This window comes from Lacerta agilis, chromosome 10 (genome assembly GCF_009819535.1).
Source record: "Lacerta agilis isolate rLacAgi1 chromosome 10, rLacAgi1.pri, whole genome shotgun sequence".
Lineage (NCBI taxonomy): Eukaryota > Metazoa > Chordata > Lepidosauria > Squamata > Lacertidae > Lacerta > Lacerta agilis.
This window is the reverse complement of record NC_046321.1, coordinates 5,177,148-5,197,300: the sequence shown is the minus strand read 5'-3', so window position 1 is coordinate 5,197,300 and position 20,153 is coordinate 5,177,148. Positions and strand designations below refer to the sequence as shown.

The 20,153-nt window shown below is 45.0% G+C and overlaps 1 protein-coding gene across 1 annotated transcript in view; it reads left to right on the top strand.

Moving 5' to 3' along the window:
- EXOC4 (exocyst complex component 4) overlaps positions 1-4,454 on the top strand; it is a 360,306-nt gene extending 355,852 nt beyond the window's left edge. Inside the window, 2 exon segments of the mRNA XM_033162287.1 lie at positions 4,182-4,212; positions 4,215-4,454. Coding sequence (XP_033018178.1) covers positions 4,182-4,212; positions 4,215-4,421 — 238 coding nt within the window. The 3' untranslated portion in view covers positions 4,422-4,454.
- The last annotated feature ends 15,699 nt before the right edge of the window (positions 4,455-20,153 follow it).

Here is a 20,153-nt window from a genome sequence, read left to right as displayed (position 1 = left end):
TGTTACAGGGGATGCAGCAACCAGAGTGAGTTAGGGGAGCAATTTCATAGAGTGGCGTTCACTATATATATACAGAGTATACCTGCTGAAATTAATGAACATGGCTTCAGTTGGAGAATGCCCCACACATTTGCCTTGCACATATCACTGCTTGGCAGTGGGCATTCCTCTGCCATTGTGGAACTGCACCCTTGATAAATGCACACGTAAGCTCATACCAAAACATACTTAGTTGGTCTCATAAGGTGCTACTGAAGAGAATTTTTTATTTTTAATTTTGTTTGACTATGGCAGACAACAAGGCTACCTACCTGTAACTGTCTAGAAACTGAAAGCAAACATTTCTGATGCATTGTGGATCCTACAACCCCATTGCACAATACGGGGTCCCATCACATCAGGTCCACCAAGTCTCTCCAACTAGCCTGCCAACCTTCATCCTCCTTCTCCAACAAGTTGCACATACATACGAGCAGTGTAAACTTGGGCGGGACCTTTTGGAAAGAAAAATTTGGCTGCATAGGAAGTGAGGGGAGGTGGTAAGGCTGGAAGGAACCCCTTTTCAGATGTGCTTGTTTGTACATTCAAGTTTTCATTGTTGGAGATTGAAACTTTGATCTCTCACCTGCTATCTGCAAATAGCAGTCAGGGAAAAAGAAAGGTCCATCCACTTTGAATGTCTGTGGTTTCACATATGAAGACATATAACATCATCTGTTCCTTAGCAGGTCTTAAAATTAGGTAAATACAACCTCAGATGTACAACAACACATGGCATATTACACTGTGTCATGATTTATTTAACAGAAATAAAGCCAAAATAGAAAAGTCATGTGTGAAAAATAAGTACACCTTCCTTATGATTCAGTAAGGACAGATCCTGAAGCTGAGGCTCCAATACTTTGGCCACCTCATGAGAAGACGCCCTAGAAAAGACCCTGATGTTGGGAAAGAAGAAGAAGAAGAAGAGTTTGGATTTGATATCCCGCTTTTTACTACCCGAAGGAGTCTCAAAGCGGCTAACATTCTCCTTTCCCTTCCTCCCCCACAACAAACACTCTGTGAGGTGAGTGGGACTGAGAGACTTCAGAGAAGTGTAACTAGCCCAAGGTCACCCAGCAGCTGCATGTGGAGGAGTGCAGACACGAACCCGGTTCCCCAGATTACGAGTCTGCTGCTCTTAACCACTACACCAAACTGGCTCTCCAAAGATGGAGGGCACAAGGAGAAGGGGACGACAGAGGATGAGATGGTTGAACAGTGTTCTTGAAGCGACTAGCATGAGTCTGACCAAACTGCAGGAAGCAATGGAAGACAGGAGTGCCTGGTGTGCTCTGGTCCATGGGGTCATGAAGAGTCGGACATGATTAAATGACTAAACAACAACAACAAATTATTCAGTAGCTTGTAGAACTACCTTTAGCAGCAATAGCATGAAGTAATTATTTTCTGTAGGACTTTTATCTGTCTCTCACATCATTGTGGAGGAATTTTGGCTCATTCTTCTTTACAACGTTGCTTCAGTTCATTGAGGCTTGCTGGCATTTGTTTATGCACAGCTCTCTTAAGATCCCACACAGCATTTCAATTGGGTTGAGGTCTGGATTTTGACTGGGCCATTGCAACACCTTGATTCTGGGGTTTTTTCGGTCATTTCGTTGTAGATTTGCTGGTGTGCTTGGGATCCTTGCCTTGTTGCACGACCCAGTTTCAGCCAAGCTTCAGCTGTTGGGCAGATGGCCAAATGTTTGTCTGTAGGAGTTCATGGTCAACTCAATGACTGCAAGGTTCCCAGGTCCTGTGGCTGCAAAACAAGCCCAAATCATCACCCTTCCACCATTGTGCTTGTTCTGGTTCCTGTGTTTGGTTTTTGCTAAACATGGCACTGCATTAGGGCCAAACATCTGCACTTTGGTCTCATCGTCAAAGGACAATTGCTCTAGAAGTGTTTTGTTCAGATGCAACTTTGCAACTAAAGCCATGCTGCCAGGTTCTTTTTAGAGAGACGATGCTTTCCTCCTGGAAACCCTTCCAAACAAACCATACTTGTTTGGTCGTTTCTAATTGTATTGTCACAAACCTTAACATTTAACATGCTGAGACCTGTAGAGCCTGAGATGTAACTCTTTTGAGTTTGTTTTTTTGTTGTTGTTTTTTTTGCAAATTTTCTGAGGCATTGCACAGTTTTGACCTTGGCGTGAATTCGCTGGGATGTCCCCTCCTGAGAAGATTGGCAACTGTCTTGAATGTTTTCCACTTTTGAATATCTTTCTCAGTGTAGAATGATGGACTTAAAATTGCTTGAGATTACCTTAGAATCCTGTTTCTTGGGCGGCAGCACTTGCTTCTCTAAGAGCGTTGTGTCCGTCTTTCCTTCTTAGCCATTGTGTTAAAACACACCTGAATGCTCCTGACCAGCAAACTGCTAAAACTCGGCTTTTATAGAGGTGGGCACACTTGCTGATGATCAATTAAGCAAGGGCATTTGATTAGCAGCCCCTGTCTGCTACTTAGCCTCTTAATTCCTATGGGAGCAGTAAGGATGTACTTAGTTTTTCACACTTGATTTCTCCATCGACTTTATTTCTGTTAAATAAATCATGACACGGTGTAATATGTCATGTGTTGTTGTTCATCTGAATTTGTATTTGCCTAATTTAAGACCTGCTAAGGAACAAATGATGCTATTATGTCTTGGTATGTACTACCACAGAATTCAAAGAGGGCGCACTTTCTTTTTTCCCATGACTGTAGGTACACCATGTGATTTTCCTGTTTGGAGGGGGTTGTTGGCTCCCCAGAAGCTGAGAATGAAGCACCTACACCAGAAAATGCAGTGTGTGTGTGTGTGTCTGTGTCCTGATGATTTAAAAGTTGTCCTGTTGGGCAGAATGCCTCTCTCTAGCCTCTCCTAAAAAAAAAAAAAAATCAAACAAAACATTTCTGATGGCTGGAAGCAAAAACTATGAAAAGGGAACAAAGGCTATCAAGAGGCGAATTCTTCTCCCTCTCTTTCATATTTCATTATTTGATAACATCAGGAGAGCAGGCCTATCAGAATTGCTTTGGCAAACGCAAACAGGAAGCCATGCCTGATCAATATTTATTAATACTTTCAAAGACAGGGGAGGCAAACCTTGAGCTGAGCAGCTAATCGAGTGAGTAATTCCACATGCGTGAGCCGGCTGGCCAAAGGCAACACACAGGCTAAACAAGGCAGTGGTTTTTAATTACCAGCCAATTAAAAATGCAGGTTTCTCTCTCCCCAGCCCCCACACCACTGCCTTTATATTAATTGTTTATTTTAATTAGAAAATAATCTGATTCTCTAAGGAGTGGCAAGTAACTCCTGAAAGCAGTGAGTTCCGGATTCTGGTCAGAATGTTCCTTTGAAACTTCAGCCATTTGGCCTCCTGTGGATGGAGTTTGTGGGCTCATCCAGTCTTCTACTTGTCCTGCGACTTTCCCCTGGGAGAACACAATTTTTGCCGCTGAATCAGAGCAAACGTCAATTGGGTTTTCTGCAGATTGCCGTTTGCTCTGATTCAGCACGAAAGAGCGGGTTCTCCCAGGGAAAAGAACTTGGACCCGTGCCTAGAAAATATGGGACAAGCAGAAAACCACTCAAACCTTGCTTTCTAGGCAACGGAACAAGTGAAGCGTGGATGAGCCCTCCGTCTACTCAATACAGTGTCAGATCATGGCTTCCTCGTTTCAAATAGGCTGGGTTGCACTGGCTGAGTGGGAGAAGGTAGGCATAGTCTAAGCACCTGTCCATCTAGTGCAGTGTTGCCTACACTGACTGGCAGCGGCTGCCCTGAGTTTCAGAGGGAGGACATTCCCAGTCCTACCTGGAAATGCCAGGGCTTGAACCAGGGACCTTGTGCATGCAAAAAATAGACCCACCACCATTGAGCTACTGTCCTTCCCGCTAGGACAGCTCTTCCTCTGCAGGCAGATACATATTCTTGAAAATGGCTTTCATTCATTCTAGTCCCAGAAACCACTGTGAACCCTAACTCCTACACAGAACTCATTTAATTTTCTTTCTTATTTTAATCTCTTACCTTTCACAAGTCTCCATATGTCCCTTTCTCTCTTTTCTAATTGTCAGTGCGATTCCTGTTGGTCAGCTGACGGCATAGCTGAAGTGAACGTGGAACTTTCTTCTTTGCGTGCAGGCAATACTACGAGATGCTGTACAACACCGCCCAGACGAGTTGCTGAATCTGGTGGTGGATCAAGGGGTGAAATACACTGAGCTGGAGTACATCTATGCCCTGAGCTTATTGCACCGCAGCCAGACCGGCGTTGGGGACCAAACCACCCAGAACATGAGGCCTGCAGCGCCTGAAAGAGATATCTGTGAGCAGGCAGCTATCAAGCAAGCCACCAAGGACAAGAAAATCACCACGGTTTAATTTATGCCGTTGTGGTCCCTTTTGCAGTGGGGCGGGGGGGGGGGCAGCTAGCCAGAGCAGCTTCATGCTTGCTTGCAGCCAGCAAGAATTGCATTGTTTTGGGCATTGCATTGGGTGTGCGTTTGTTATTTGGGTCTTACGCCCTTTTCATGAAATATTATCCATTGGGTTTTGGGGGGGTTGGTATGGGTTAGAGGCCAGTTATGTGGCAAGGTGAGATTAAGAAATGTCACCAAGATGAAATTGAATGCAAATGACTGGTGTGTCTGTCACTTTAGAGCTTTGGTGGTTTAGCTGGGCGTGAGGGAGGGAAGTAGTAGAAAAAGGAGGGGAACCTGTTGTTCACTTGATCTAGTTGGATCTACGGCATTGAGAAGACTGATGAGTAATTTTGAACTAAAATTCAGTTCTAGCTGTCAAATGAGAGGGACGGACCTCGCTGAAATTCCTGCCCCCTTCCTATCAAGTGGTTTTTTTTATTGTGCCCGTACTATCATGATACACAGCTGCCCCTATTTCCAAGATTCTCCTTTTCCCAGGTAAGCTGCAGACGAAGCTTGTCCGCCATCTTGAATAGCATTTAACTGGTTTGTATGGGAAAGGGAGAGAGAGCAAGATGCCCACATGGGTCCACTGCTTTGGATTTATACCATTTCTCATGGTATACAGCTGGTTGTCTGTACCATCTCGCCAAGCAGTGATGAAATGTTTGTCACTCCTTTCCCCCCAGTATTTCAGTTGCTTGTGGAAATATTCTCATGCACCACTCAGCAGTCGACCAGCTCAGTAAATGCCTTACATGCTTACTCTGTGGTACGTTACCGCTTGATTAATAGAGAAGACCATTGGCCATCCGTAACCAATATCACTGGGTCTCCCTGGAGATGCTGGCTCTAATCCGCAAAGCTCATTAGCTATCTAATAGGGGATCATTGGTTTCTTTCAAGGTTTTCTCTCAGCTCAAAAGCGGAAGTTGGATTGTACAGTTTCTTCAGTGACTGCAACGCAAGGACACTTCTTACATTACAGCAAGCCTGAGAGGTTGTGTTTGCTCACACAGGACCACTTGATCCCACGCAGCCCATAGGTAGCTAGTTCTGCAAGAGGAGGGGTCTGCTACCTTTTTTTGGCCGAGGTAGCTATAGGACCATTGTGTGGTCAGCAGGGCAGACTCCAAGCTGTCATTGCAAGAATATCAGTTTGCTGTCCTTCAGGCTTCAGGTTGAGCACAACTAGTCAAAGATGATGTCTGAAAGTTGCCAAGTAACCTTCCTGTAAAAGTTTAGCACATTGCTGCCACAGCTAGCTCAGATCTCTCCTATAATGATGAGGTTTGCATATCACATGAAAACCATAGTTAAAATAAGCTGTGATTGGGCTGTGAATGAGTATCATGGCTGGTTCACACTACTCAGAAGTCTGCTTTCATTCTCTCCCCCCACCTCCTTCTGTTGTTGCACCAAAGAGGAAAGAAACCAGTATTATGCTTTGCTTTATGTGTGAACCAGCACTTGTGGTATGTTTCTCACCAACACAAACCACAAATTGGAAGCCATTTCCCCCTAGACTTACCACTCATGGTTTGTTTAAGGGAAACAAACACAAGTGATGGTTTGCACATAAACCACAGCCAGCCTTTGGTTTCTTTATCCCAATGCAACAGCCACAGAAGCAAAACCTTTGAACAGCTTGCACCCGAATGCTGCTCATTCGTATTACAACATTGGGTTTATTTAAGCTATGGTTTCGTGTGTTTTCCAAACCGGGGGCCAATGTCACATTCCGGCTATTGACTTAGGTCAAGGCCATCTTCTCTTCCCTTCAACCTTGGAAAGCCTAGAATATTGTCTGCTTCTCTATAAGGGTCAGGTCAGAGGGGAGGGGCGAACCAACGCTGACACTGGTGGGTTTTGCCCTCCACTGCAGGACAGGCTGTGTTCTCTCCTCTTCGCACAAGATTGCCACACTCTCTTTGCCTACAGCTTGAAGCAGAAGTTGCCCTCTCCGAGCCGGTTCTTTCCCCTTGCTGCTTGCGTTGCTTTCCTCTTGGTTCGACTGGAAAATTAAAGGATAATTTTGGAGCCCTTAATTACTGTACAGTGGTTTGCTTGGATGCACTGGTACTCTCCAAGGCTTATTCAGCAACTTCCGTGCAATGATTTTTAAGGAGGTTGCAAGTCAGGCTTTGAATTCCCCGAGGAGGTAAGACTTTCCCCACCCATCGTATGAACAGCAACATTTCAGGCATGAAGAGGAGATACACTTAACTAAGGTCACAGGAACCCAGGAGGTCCCCTGGAAGATATTGCCGTGCCTGTTCAAAATGGCTCTGGGCTGTTGGTGAAACTTAAGAACAGCTTTCACCAGCTCTCTCCAAACTTCAACATTTTCCCCAAGCCTGCCTGCAAGTAGCATGTGGAAGAAACCCATAAAAAAAGCATTTGACTTCTTAATCCACAGGAGGAATAACGCAGAATAGGATTTGGCCAAAGACAGTGAATTAGATCTTATAAGGGAAATGCAGAGTTTCCAGCCCCACATTTCCCTTCTAATGCTAATGGGATGAGCAGATGCTTGCGATACAGGATTGGCAAGGTGGATGGATGATCATTCTCACCTTCAAGTACCCTCATGCCATTTATTTTTAAATGTTTATTTCCAGCTGGAAAACCTGAAGTAAGTTATTTTGAGGGGAAACTGTCCAGGGGGGAATATTTGTGGTAGGTAGAAAAGAACCAGCAGGTGCAGGAGGAGGGGTTAAGCACCTCCATCCCCCTGTAAGTGCCCTCCCACCTGCATCCTTCCATTCCTGTTAACTCAGCGCAAGCAAAGGCAGTCAAGGAGGACTGCTGCCCAGGTCTGCATAGGGTGCCAGAAGCAGAGGCCACTGAAATGAAGGAAGACACCAGGAGCTTTTTTTTCTCCAGTCCTTGTATGCACACAACCCTAGTTCCATGTGAGTTTCTCCCTTGAGATGCTGTTGGCACTGGATCACACCATCTAGAATAAAAGTACTTGGGCTGTGGAGAGGGAGGATGATGTGAACTGAAAAGATCCTTTGTGCATGATCTGAGACAAATTGATAGGCGGCGCTTGTGCATATTCTATATTGGTTTTGCTATTAAATATTAACACATGTATACATCCTGCTTTGAGCTTAATTTGTTCTTTGAGCCGCATTCCAAACATAAAGGCCTTCCAAACATCGGAAAGAGGCAAGCCTCCAGGAAAAAGGAAATTATGCAGTAGGCAGATGTAGCCTCCTACAAACTGGTGCATGGGTTATAATCAGGAGGACTCTCTCCGCTGCCTTCCGATTCTACGCAATCTAGAAATATTTGCTGAGAGACCTAGTCTGTGATGACAGTGTACCAGCCAGACGTAGTGAGAAGCAGCTTTGGCTATTAGAAAGCCCAATTTCAGGTTCATCCAAGAACAAGCAAGGGCGACTTTCTAATAGAGCAGCTGATGATTTGCCAAAGGTATTTTGCTGCACAGCTCAGTGGAGGAAATTGCAAATGCTCGCGCATCCAAAACCCTAACAAGCCAATCTTCCCCCTTGATTGCCACTTGCTCCTGCACCTAACAGAGTGAACTGTGAACACTGATGCAATGAACATCCTCATAAATTGCCACTGATGAAAAACAAATTTGATGATTACGGCTGGGCAATAAGCGGCCTGAATTGTGTTTATTACTGCCTCCTCCTCCACCCCCGGCTCAGTTGGATAGATGAAAGCAGCAAGAGACGGGAGGAAGGCAAAACATGGCCCCGCGATCACAGTTATTAAGCCCGCCTCTGCGCACTGGGGGTCTGGATGTGGACATCCACGTTCCCATCTCTGCTCAGCCATAAAAGCTTATTGTGAGCCAATTACATACAGGGCAGGGGCTCTGTGATTTTATCTCCCAATGTCTGTCTCTTTTCCTAAAAGCAGCTACTTGGGCGAGGGACACAGGATAGGATGCTTAACCTCCCCCCCCCCAAAAAAAAATTCCATTATGCAGCTCACATCCATGCACAGTGCCAGTTTGCCATGATTCTGTTTGAATCTCCTGCACCTTGCATTGCCTGGCCCCGGGTGCATGTGGCCTGATAGAAATCACTATCTCTGGCTCACTTGTTGTTGTTGTTGTTGTTGTTGTTGTTCAGTCGTTCAGTTGTGTTCGACTCTTCGTGACCCCATGGACCAGAGCACGCCAGGCACGCCTATCCTTCACTGCCTCTCGCAGTTTGGCCAAACTCATCTCTGGCTCACTAGCCTGCTTCAAAGGATGCTTGCAAAGGCAGAATAAGAGACAAGCTGTTTGGCATGTTGCTTTTGTTCTCAGCCATCTGAAGGGGTGAGGAAGCACTTGTTACCCCAATTGACTCATGTATACACATGTACATTCATACCTCATGTTACGGCCGCTGTGGGTTATGTCTTTTCGGGTTGCGCTCCGTGCCGAATCCGGAAGTACCAGTACAGGTTACTTCCGGGTTTTGACGCTCGCGCATGCACAGAAACGCTAAACCGTGCTTTGCGCATGTGCAGAAGCACCGAATTGCATTACGTGCGTGCGCAGATGCAGTGGCGTGAGTTGCGAATGCGCCTCCCGCACAGATCTCTCGTTCACAACCCGAGCGTATCTTACTTGCAAGTTCACAGCACTACTCTTTTGGTGATGAGGGGGGAGTTTTTGCTGGAGACGACTGCACGCCACAGACACTGTTGGAATGGGCACGATTATTTTAGGCGCACACATTTCACCTTACTTAATTGGGTGAAATTAGCACAATCAAAACAGTAAATCCCAATATTAGCTTGCTTACGGGAGTTAGCAAAACAAAACAAAACATGCAATTACTGTGATTAAAAATATTTAGTCCCACAGAATGGCTCGCAGAGAGTAAAAATTAGTTTTGAGGCTTGAACAGAAATATGAAGAAGTAAGCTAGTTAGTTGATATAAATAGCTAGAGTTCAAACTAATGTTTCAGGCAGAAGGGAAATAAGGTAGCGAGGATGAGGAAGAAGACACCAGTAATTACCTCTCCCAAGAACGGGAGGACAAAGAGAAGCAATCTCCTTGGTTTCACCATGGGTGCCTGGTCACAATTCAGTGTAGGCTTCCTACCACTGAGGGGTTGATTTGGCTGGTAGAAGAGATCCAGACAATAATGTAGAATTGGATTAAATTTGTCTTTGCTCCCTGTTACAGACTACAGCCAGCCCAATAAGGCTTTTCCCCAGTCTTGCCACAATTTCCATAAAACAGACTGCTGCTCTTCCCATTTTATGGATGAGGAACAAAGGCTCAGAGAAAGAGACTTGCTTAAGGCCACTCACACCTAGGTTTGGACCTCTTTGCCACCTTCTGCCTCGCCCTGCTTGCCTGAACCTCAGCAGCTCTAAAATCTCTCAATCAAAAGTGGATTTTAATTGGCCACATCGCAAAGCAAGGACGCCCAAAGCTGAAATTCGTGGGGCAGGGAGGGGGGAGCAAAGAACACAACTCACAAAAGGCACTTGTGTGTTTTGAGTCTACATGTGGGAGCAAGAGAGCGCAGCTATCTCCATCCTGTTCCTCAGCCTGTGTGATTTGATACTCTCTCTACCCCAAAATTAAAGCCTACTGAGATCTTAATAAGGAACAGCCTGTGGGGGAGATTGGAAAATTATTTAGATATAGATAATTAGGGCTTGAGAATGCAGCAATAGCAGCAGCAGCAGCAGCAGCAGCAGCAGCAGCAGCAGCAGCAGCAGCAGCAAAGGAACTGATAGAAGCTTCTGCTTGTCGACTTTTGAGTATGGAGCAGCCACTCATTACAATTCTGTCAAATTGAATTGGCTTGACTTTGTTGCATATGTATACACACACACCCCAACGTTTTACAGATCATATACTGAGCATTGAATTTCAAATGAGTTTAATAGATAGATAGATCCAGATTGTAGCTTTGCAACCCAGCTCAGTCACTTTAAAAGAGCCAGCGTGGTTCAAAAGTGTGTGTGTTCAGCTGAGACCAGGAAGACCCAAGTTTGCTTCCTTGCTTGTCTTATTTTATTTTATACCACCCATTAGCAATAAGTCCAAATCTCCACTCGGCTTACCCTGCTCCTGAGCTATAGCCCATCCCTCCCTGAACAAGGGATAGGAGATGGCTTCCATGTCCTGCTTCTGTGATTCCAGAGATAGGGTTGCCATATTTTGTATTTATATTTTATATTTTGTTTTCATTTTAGTAAGTCTGGGGTGGGAAATTCTTCAAGAAGGGTGCCTGGGGTGGCCAAGCCAGTCTCTGGCTACCCCAGGCCACAAATGCAAACAAAAGGTCTTTGCTTAGGCGTAGTCTTTCAATCTTCCAGAAAAAACACGGCACATATTAAATATGCATCCTTGATAGCTCAAAGGAGTGCAGCCGCGATTGTAAGATATCATCGAACAACCGGGGGAAATTATATCCCGGCAGCCCTTAAGCTTTTTACGGCCAAACCACTAGCCCAATTACTATATGGCGCACCCTTCTTGATAAATTCCAAATTGGATGCATACGAGAAAGTTCAGTCGGGTTTTCTAAGGTCTTTGCTTATTTATATTTGGAGATACTTTTGAATTCTTTTTTTAAAAAAGGAGCCCATCTTCGGGTGGGTGTCAGCTTCAGTTTTTAGAAGGGGCTATTTTGCCCGTTATTCTCCTGCTCCTTCTCTGAGTCATATATATATATATATATATATGCCCTTTTCCTGCGGCAGTGATGATGCATCCAGCATCCGAAATACATATGGCTAATGTGATCAAAATGGAGAGCCATTGCGGCGAGGTGCCGTCAAGGAGCCATTCTGCTGGAGATGAGCAAAGTGCCAGCCATTCCCACCATGCCAAAGTGGAGCAGATGGCGGTGGCTGCTGCTTCTTTTTTTTCCAGTCCTGAAGTTTTTAATAATCCCTTCTTTTGGCTGAACGCTTGTGAATCCCAGTGGAAGGGGCAGGCATTTTCCAGATGGTGGGAAATAAACTCTGGAACACTTCAGTGCGGAGAACTCATTAACCTAGGCTGGCGAGGTGCCAATTTGCACAGAAGTTCATGGAAGCTACCCTGGCACCAGCCCGTCTCTTCCGTGCGCTCCCACCAAGTCAGCAGCTCAAGTCTTCCACGGACGGTTTGCCAGCCTAGCCGTTAATTTGATTACGGGCGGTGCTTTTTGCACAGGGAGCCTGGCTTCTCCAGCTGAATTCTCAACAGGATTTTAAGAATGCTTATCCCCGTGGCTGTGCCTAGCCCTGGAACTGAAATTCCTATCAGCTAAACAGTGAGATGCATCCCATATCAACTTTTATTTGAGAAGAGTGAACCAATACAATTTGCTATCATATATAAACACACGCAAGGATCTCAATTCTCGGAGTGCCAGAACTTACACAGCCATAACTACACCATCCAAACACATGGAGAAGGTATCTGTGAGCTCAAGGGAACCCTGTGGTGTGATAAATAAAAATGAAGCCCGAGCATGCTCAGTGGACACAGAAATGCCGAGTGACTGGGGGTGGGTGGAGGAATTTAATATCTTAAACAGGAGCACCCCACACTGCAAGGTTTTGCTACAGTCCCCACCCCTCCAGGTTGGTTAGTATTTCCTCCCATTCCTTATCACAGTAGCTTGTTGTTGTTCAGTCGTTCAGTCGTGTCCGACTCTTCGTGACCCCATGGACCAGAGCACGCCAGGCACGCCTATCCTCCACTGCCTCCCGCAGTTTGGCCAAACTCATGCCAGTCGCTTCGAGAACACTGTCCAACCATCTCATCCTCTGTCGTCCCCTTCTCCTTGTGCCTTCCATCTTTCCCAACATCAGGGTCTTTTCCAGGGAGTCTTCTCTTCTCATGAGGTGGCCAAAGTATTGGAGCTTCAGCTTCAGGATCTGTCCTTCCAGTGAGCACTCAGGGCTGATTTCCTTCAGAATGGATCGGTTTGATCTTCTTGCAGTCCACTGGACTCTCAAGAGTCTCCTTCAGCACCAGAATTCAAAAGCATCAATTCTTCAGCGATCAGCCTTCTTTATGGTCCAGCTCTCACTTCCATACATCACTACTGGGGAAACCATAGCTTTAACTATACGGACCTTTGTCGGCAAGGTGATGTCTCTGCTTTTTAAGATGCTGTCTAGGTTTGTCGTTGCTTTCCTCCCAAGAAGCAGGCGTCTTTTAATCAAAACAGTAAGTGAACTCATAGCCCCATCAATTAAAATTGGCTCTTTCTACCACCAATTCAGCCACTTGGCTGTGTGTTGGATTAATACCAGCCACATAGTAAACACAGCACATATTAACACATATGCCTGGCATATGCTCCTAATTAAGATGACTTAACTTACCGGTTAATTTAAAGCTGCATCCTTAGTATTTCAAAATAGTAGCAACAGTGAATGGAAGTGAGATCAAGGGGGCTCAGATCACAGCTCCCCCCCCCCACTGCAAAGCTGACACACACCAGTGATTCACAACCTTGCATGCCGTGTTGGTTGTGAGAATCGGCTAGTGCAGCCCGGTGGTTAGAATGTAAGACTGGGACTTGGGAGGCCAGGGTTCAAAACTCCACCCAGCCACGAAGCTCACCAGGCGGCCTTGGTACACTCACTGCCTCTCAGCCTAACCTCACAGGGTTGCTGTGAGGTTGAAATCAAGACAGGGAGAACAATGTACACTACCTTCAGTTTCCTGGAAGAAAGGTGGTGTACTGTAATTAATTTATTTATTGGTTAATAAGGAGGACTGTCTAAGACCACCATCACCCTCTTTCAGTGGGACTTTGAGAAAATGTTCCAGTTACAGGTGGGTAGCCGTGTTGGTCTGCCATAGTCGAAACAAAATAGGAAATTCTTTCCAGTAGCACCTTAGAGACCAACTGAGTTTGTTCTTGGTATGAGCTTTCGTGTGCATGCACACTTCTTCAGATATGAGCTTGGTATGAGCTTTCGTGTGCATGCACACTTCTTTCGTGTGCATGCACACTTCTTCTGTTTCAGTGTATCTGAAGAAGTGTGCATGCACACGAAAGCTCATACCAAGAAGTGTGCATGCACACGAAAGCTCATACCAAGAACAAACTCAGTTGGTCTCTAAGGTGCTACTGGAAAGAATTTCCTATTTTGTTTTGAGAAAATGATACTCCATGAAAAATATGGAGGCCCCTGTCTCTGCATGCGGCTGACTCAAGCTAAAAAGTTGGTATCATCCTTGCCTTTAATCTGCTGCTTTCTTAATATTCCCCAGGTGCTTTGACGCAACCCAGGCTTCACTTTAATGTCTGCTTCCCCCCTTTCAAATGGGCTTAAAGAGGTATACGTAATGTGGTTTCAATTTATTTTATCATTGCTTCTTTCTGTAATTTGTCCCAAGTGCTTGTTAGTTAGGGCTGTATGATTATAAATAACATTATTATGATCATAGTATATTCTAATTGTTCTCTTTGCTTTAGCTAATGGAGGAGAGGGAGAATTACTTTATTCCCCAAGCGCATTGAATTGTATTTAATTCAACAAAGTTTTCTATCAAGAAATCGGTTATGGACAATTATTGTTTCCCAGCCTATCCCAGTCGGGATTATACACACACGCATCATCAGCGCTTGTTGATTGCAGACTCACATGGGTGATAAGTCATCATAGATGAAATCTACTCTTCTTGAACCAATACTTGAATAAAAACACATTTGTCTTTAGGAATCTGCGCTTCTGTGATATTCTGTGAGATGTGCTAAATAATGTATACAAAAATACATGTATATATGTGCATAAAAATGCATATATTAAGAGAATGTCTCCATAAAAAGGCATCTGTTAGAGAAAACGACACACAAAAGATGCATTAGGGAGAACTGCTTGCAAGAATGTGAGTCAAAACTGCATTTAGGACAGAAATTTACACTACAATGAGGTGTTGTTTTTTTTAAGATGCAAATTGCTTGGGAACCATAGAGAACAGAATTCATTTTAGATTAGAAAAATGAGAAACTAAGAGTACTGAAATTGACAGATTCATCCATCCACACTACGGGCACCCAGGAACGTACTACTCATAGGACAACTCCCCAAAGTTGTTGCCAGCCCAGCCTGAGAAGCAGCACAGGGCCACTACAGTGGTGCCTCGGAAGTTGAACGGAATCCGTTTCAGAAGTCTGTTCGACTTCCAAAACATTCGGAAGCTCCTGCAGCCAATTGGAAGCCACGTCGGACGTTTGGGTTCCAAAGAACATTCGCAAACCGGAACACTCACTTCCAGGTTTGCGGCGTTCGGGAGCCAAAACGTTTGACTCGCAAGGCATTCGTGAACCAAGGTACGACTGTACTTGGACTAGCCAGATTTTGGGGTCTCCAGGCTTACCGGAGAACTAGGTTAGCATAGTGGGAAGTGCTCAGCTCAAACATCATCTCTGCTCAGCACTCACAAAGTAGCCTTAGGATTGTCAGCTTCAGCCCCACCATCTGCAATATGGGGGAATAATAATACAGTGGTGCCCCGCTAGACGAAAATAATTCGTTCTGCGAAAATTTTCATCTAGCGGGTTTTTCGTCTAGCGAAGCGGCAATGACAGCCGCGCTTTCGCTAGACGAAAAAAAAAAGACGAAAAATTTTCGTCTTGCAAGGCAGCCCCATAGACAAATTCGTCTTGCGGGGCAGCCTTCCGCTAGACGAATGCCTTCATCTAGCGAGTTTTTCGTCTTGCGAGGCATTCGTCTAGCGGGGCACCATACTGGCTCACCATACATGGTTGATGTAAGGAGGACAACTAAATATGCAAAGTGATTCGAGCGCCTAAAGTCTTCTGCAGATGTTAAGCATTCTTACTGGGTGGAATTCAGCAATAGTGATAAGGGAGTTCTGTGTGCGGGGAATGAGGTCTACTCATACAATAAGACTTCCCCCCTTCCTCCCCTGGCCCGCCTCCCAAACTTGATCTTGTACAGACTTATGGTTGCAAGGGGCCAGTAGGAAGGGGGAGTCTCAGTATGTGACCGGACCTCATTCGTTGCATGCAGGAACTCAGTTGATTCCTGCCCATTGTTGTTATTTTGGGAAATCCTTGGGTGCCTGAGGCAGAGAGTGCCCTCAGATACAGAGGCCCAGCTGGCCTCACCTGGAAGTTGGGCATTTGGTGTCTCCAGCAGGCTTTTGGCTTTCAAAGACCGTTTTGTGCCAATTGGCCTTTGTAGATCTTTAATATTTTCTGATGAGCCAGTCACTTCAATGATGATGTGCATTGTTTTTTAATGGTGCTTTATATTTTAATGCATGGGACGTGGCTGGCGCTGTGGGTTAAACCACAGTGCCTAGGGCTTGCTGATCAGAAAGTCGGTGGTTCGAATCCCCGCAACGGGGTGAGCTCCATTTGCCCGGTCCCTGCTCCTGCCACCTAGCGGTTTGAAAGCATGTCAAGTGCAAGCAGATAAATAGGTACCGCTCCGGTGGGAAGGTAAACGGCGTTTCCGTGCACTGCTCTGGTTCGCCAGAAGTGGCTTAGTCATGCTGGCCACATGGCGCAGAAGCTGTACGCTGGCTCCCTCGGCCAGTAAAGCAAGATGAGCGCCACAACCCAAGAATCGTCTGCAACTGGACCTAATGGTCAGGGGTCCCTTTACCTTTACCTATATTTTAATGCTGCACACTTCCCCACTATTTGATGGCATGGCAGTATAGAAATACTTTTATAATTAAAATAAATATTCAAAATTGAGGGGGAACAGTGATTTCTCATATACTGTGCGCTGGCTCTTTCTTTAAAAATAAAAATAAACTTTTAATACCTCACCCCCCTCTTTCCTTCTGAAGTTCCAGGTCCCCTCCAAATTTCCCAGAGTGCATGGCTTAGATAGACACATATGGATGAGAAGTCTTCCTGAGGCAACATCTGAAGTAGGCAGAAGGGTGCTTAGTTGAAAAGGAGTCACTCTCACTAAGGGGCTTTTGCGTTTATTGCCGGCGAGATAATGAAAGAAAGCCATTTGGGTGACTTTTATTGCCGTTGTTATAACATTTCCCTGAAGCACAGAGATAAAAGTCAGCAGATGATGTCCATAAGAATTACTTCTTCTTTTTCTTCTTCTTAACTGATGGGCGCAGCAATCAGAGATTATTCTGACATTATGATTGCTTGGTGGAAGGAAGAGTGAAAAGAGAGAGGGGAAGAAAGACAGCCCAAGTGCAGCAATCAATGGTCCAAAAAAGGGGAGGAAATGGAATTTGCAGCAAAGATTTGTAGATCCCCAAAGGGAAACGGTTGGGGCTGACTGACAAATAACAGACGGCACTAAGTACAAAAATGAGCATCAGAATCCACACATGGGAACCAGACATGGGATTTGACCTGTCCCCTGAGAGTAGCACTATAATGTAGATTTTATTTATTACATTTTTATCATGCACTTCCTCCAGGGATCTTGGGGTAGCATATGTGGTTCTCTCTCACACAGCAACAACAGTCCTACGAGGTAGGTTAGCCCGAGAGTGACAGGATCAGAGTCAGCAAACTTCATGGCTGAGCCCAGTCCTCCTGCTCATCTTGTTGTTCTTTAGTCGTTTAGTCATGTCCAACTCTTCATGACCCCATGGACCAGAGCACGCCAGGCACTCCTGTCTTCCACTGCCTCCCACAGTTTGGTCACACTCATGTTGGTAGCTTCGAGAACACTGTCCAACCATCTCGTCCTCTGTCGTCCCCTTCTCCTTGTGCCCTCCATCTTTCCCAACATCAGGGTCCTTTCCAGGGAATATTCTCTTCTCATGAGGTGGCCAAAGTCTTGGAGCCTCAGCTTCAGGATCTGTCCTTCCAGTGAGCACTCAGGGCTGATTTCCTTCAGAATGGATAGGTTTGATCTTCTTGCAGTCCATGGGACTCTCAAGAGTCTCCCCCAGCACCATAATTCAGAAGCATCAATTCTACGGCGATTAGCCTTCTTTATGGTCCAGCTCTCACTTCCATACATCACTACTGGGAAAACCATAGCTTTAACTATACGGACCTTTGTCGGCAAGGTGATGTCTCTGCTTTTTAAGACGCTGTCTAGGTTTGTCATTGCTTTTCTCCCAAGAAGCAGGCGTCTTCTCATTTCGTGAGTGCTGTCACCATCTGCAGTGATCATGGAACCCAAGAAAGTAAAATCTCTCACTGCCTCCATTTCTTGCTCATCTTAGTCCGACACTAATCACTACACACCATACGGATCTTCCCATCAAAGAAAAACTTGGCTCTGTAGACTTATTGAAATATCAAAGCAAAGACGACTACAGAAGTCCAATCAATTTATGGAAATCAGTGCCACAAGAAATGGTGATGCCTGCTAACATATAGGTTTAAAATGGGATTAGATCAGTTCAGGAAGGCCAAGTATCGGTGACAGCTAATGTATTAGCTCCAGAATCGGATGCAGTGCGCTTCTGAATACTAGTGGCTGGGGGGAAACAACCATGGAAGCTGATCGTTCCCACCTTCTCTCTGCAGGAAGGCAGAGATGCTAAGCTACAGCAACCTTTGGTCTGATTGAGCTCCTCTTATATAATATGAAACTTATTAATTAACTAAGCAAAACCCCCACCCCACCCCCCAGACAAGATGTCCTTCTAGGAACCAAAGCACCCTGTGAATGAAGGAATAAAGCTGTTTTCAGCTGCTGAAATTGACTCACTGCAGAATCTTATATCTGAGAAGGCTAGACGCAAATGTTGAGCGCGGAGAAATGAGGAAGAACCTGTGCCAAGTTTCTAAATGAGCAATAATGCTTAATTTGAAATGTTTGGTTTGGTCTCCGGGGCGGATTTCTGTCTCACTCCCCCCCCCCTTTTTTCCAAACAGAAGCAAAGCAAGAAAGTTGAGTCATTCCAGTGAGACATTATTTTCTATTGTAACACTAGCAGAATCAAGTGGCGAAGCTGGTCCTGGCTGAAGCAGAGGCTGGAATCTTCCATCAGGAAGAGGGCTTTAGGTTAGCGGTAGGGCCTCTGCCTGGCATGCCAAAGCTTCAGTCCTGGCATCGAGCCTCACCTGAAACCCTGGGGAGCTGCTGCCAGTCAGTGTAGACAATACAGAGCTAGATGGACCCAAGGCAGCTTATTCCTATCAATCTTATCTTTCATTCATTTACTCTTCACATGTGTTTGCTGTAATTAATTTGCAATTAAGAAAACTGGAGCTGGAGCCAGGGTTTTGGAGGCTCCCCGAAAGAGACTGCAGCTTCACACACCACTTTGCCCTGTGCTTCCCTACTGCCACTTGTCATCATGAGTCGTGGCCATTGATAGACTCAACCGCTATGAATCGCTAGAATCCCTTTGCAAAATCATTTGCGGCAGGGAGCTCCTTGGAAAGAAGCCCCTCCTTTGTGCAGGCTTCAGGGTTCCACAGAGCTCTTCCTCAGGCTATGGACTGTACACAGAGACAATTTGGCTGATGCCATGAAATTTAACAAATAATAATAGATCTATGTTTATGGGGGTTGTTGTTTCTGTTGGTTACAATGGTATGTATTTTTGTGTTTTTATATTGTAAACTGCCCCATGAACCTCGGCAATATAGAAATTAAATAAATAAGTTAAGTAAGTAAGTATGTCTTCATTTGGAAGGAGTCTTAAAGCAGAATGTGAGAGGACGGGGAGGATGTTTCTGGCTGTAGCTTAAAAATACTTTTAACTTCTAAAAATGCATGTGCTTTAATTTGGGTTTTTAGCTTATCATTGATTTAGCTCAGTTCCAACCACATATAAAATGGTCTGGCCTTTTAAAAGGGAAAATAGGATTAATTGAAAAGTTAGATTGATTGATTGTTTATAGTCTGCTGCATTGCAGCAATATATCAACGTGGTTTACAGTGGTAAAAATAAGTTAAAATTAAATGTGCATCTAATTAATGAAGTCATTTGGTTTGATTATAGGTTTAGGTTATAGAAAACAATGAATGTACAGAGAACATTTGATATTATGGAGGATCAAATATAAAATAATATAATAATATTATAGAGGATCAAATACAACATTTGGGGTGTTGTTGTTTTTTGTAACATAGTTTTTATTCAATTTCAACTGTGATACATCTCTGCTTACATTAGAGCCTATGACACGCAACAGTTAGGTGGAATAAAGATAGCAATGCAATGAAAGCATTCAGATAAACCTTTCTGAATACTAAAAATGTTTCAAAGTGTAAACATGCCAAAATTATTAAAGATAGGAAATGATGTGTCCGCATTACTTTTGTAGTACAGCTTAGTGTGGTAAAGTTAATTAATAATAAGAATAAAAGTGTGGGGTGAATTCGTTGGTTCTGATCCTACTTTAAACGTTTGTAAATCCCTTATGATCTCTTAATGGCTTTTATTCTTTCTGTAAACCTCGTCATTGCAATCGAGCGGTTGTTTTTGTGTGTGTGTGTGTGGAAATAAATAAGGAACCATTCAGAGATCAGTTTCGTGGTAATAAATAAATAAGCCACCATTCAGAAACCCGCGCGCTCATTTCTTTTCGGGCAGGCCGAACTACACTTCCCGCGATGCACCGCGCGCGGGCTTCCCGGGCGCCGTTTTCGCGCGGGGAAGGCGACTACAACTCCCGGCGAGCCTTGCGCCGCTTCCCCCCCTTTTCCGCCTTGTTGCCGGGCAACGGCAGGGACACAAGATGGCGTCTCCCAGGCGGCCTCTTTTCCCCTGAGAGAGAGAAAGAGAGACCGAGGCCCCCCACCCCACCCCACCCCCGCCACGC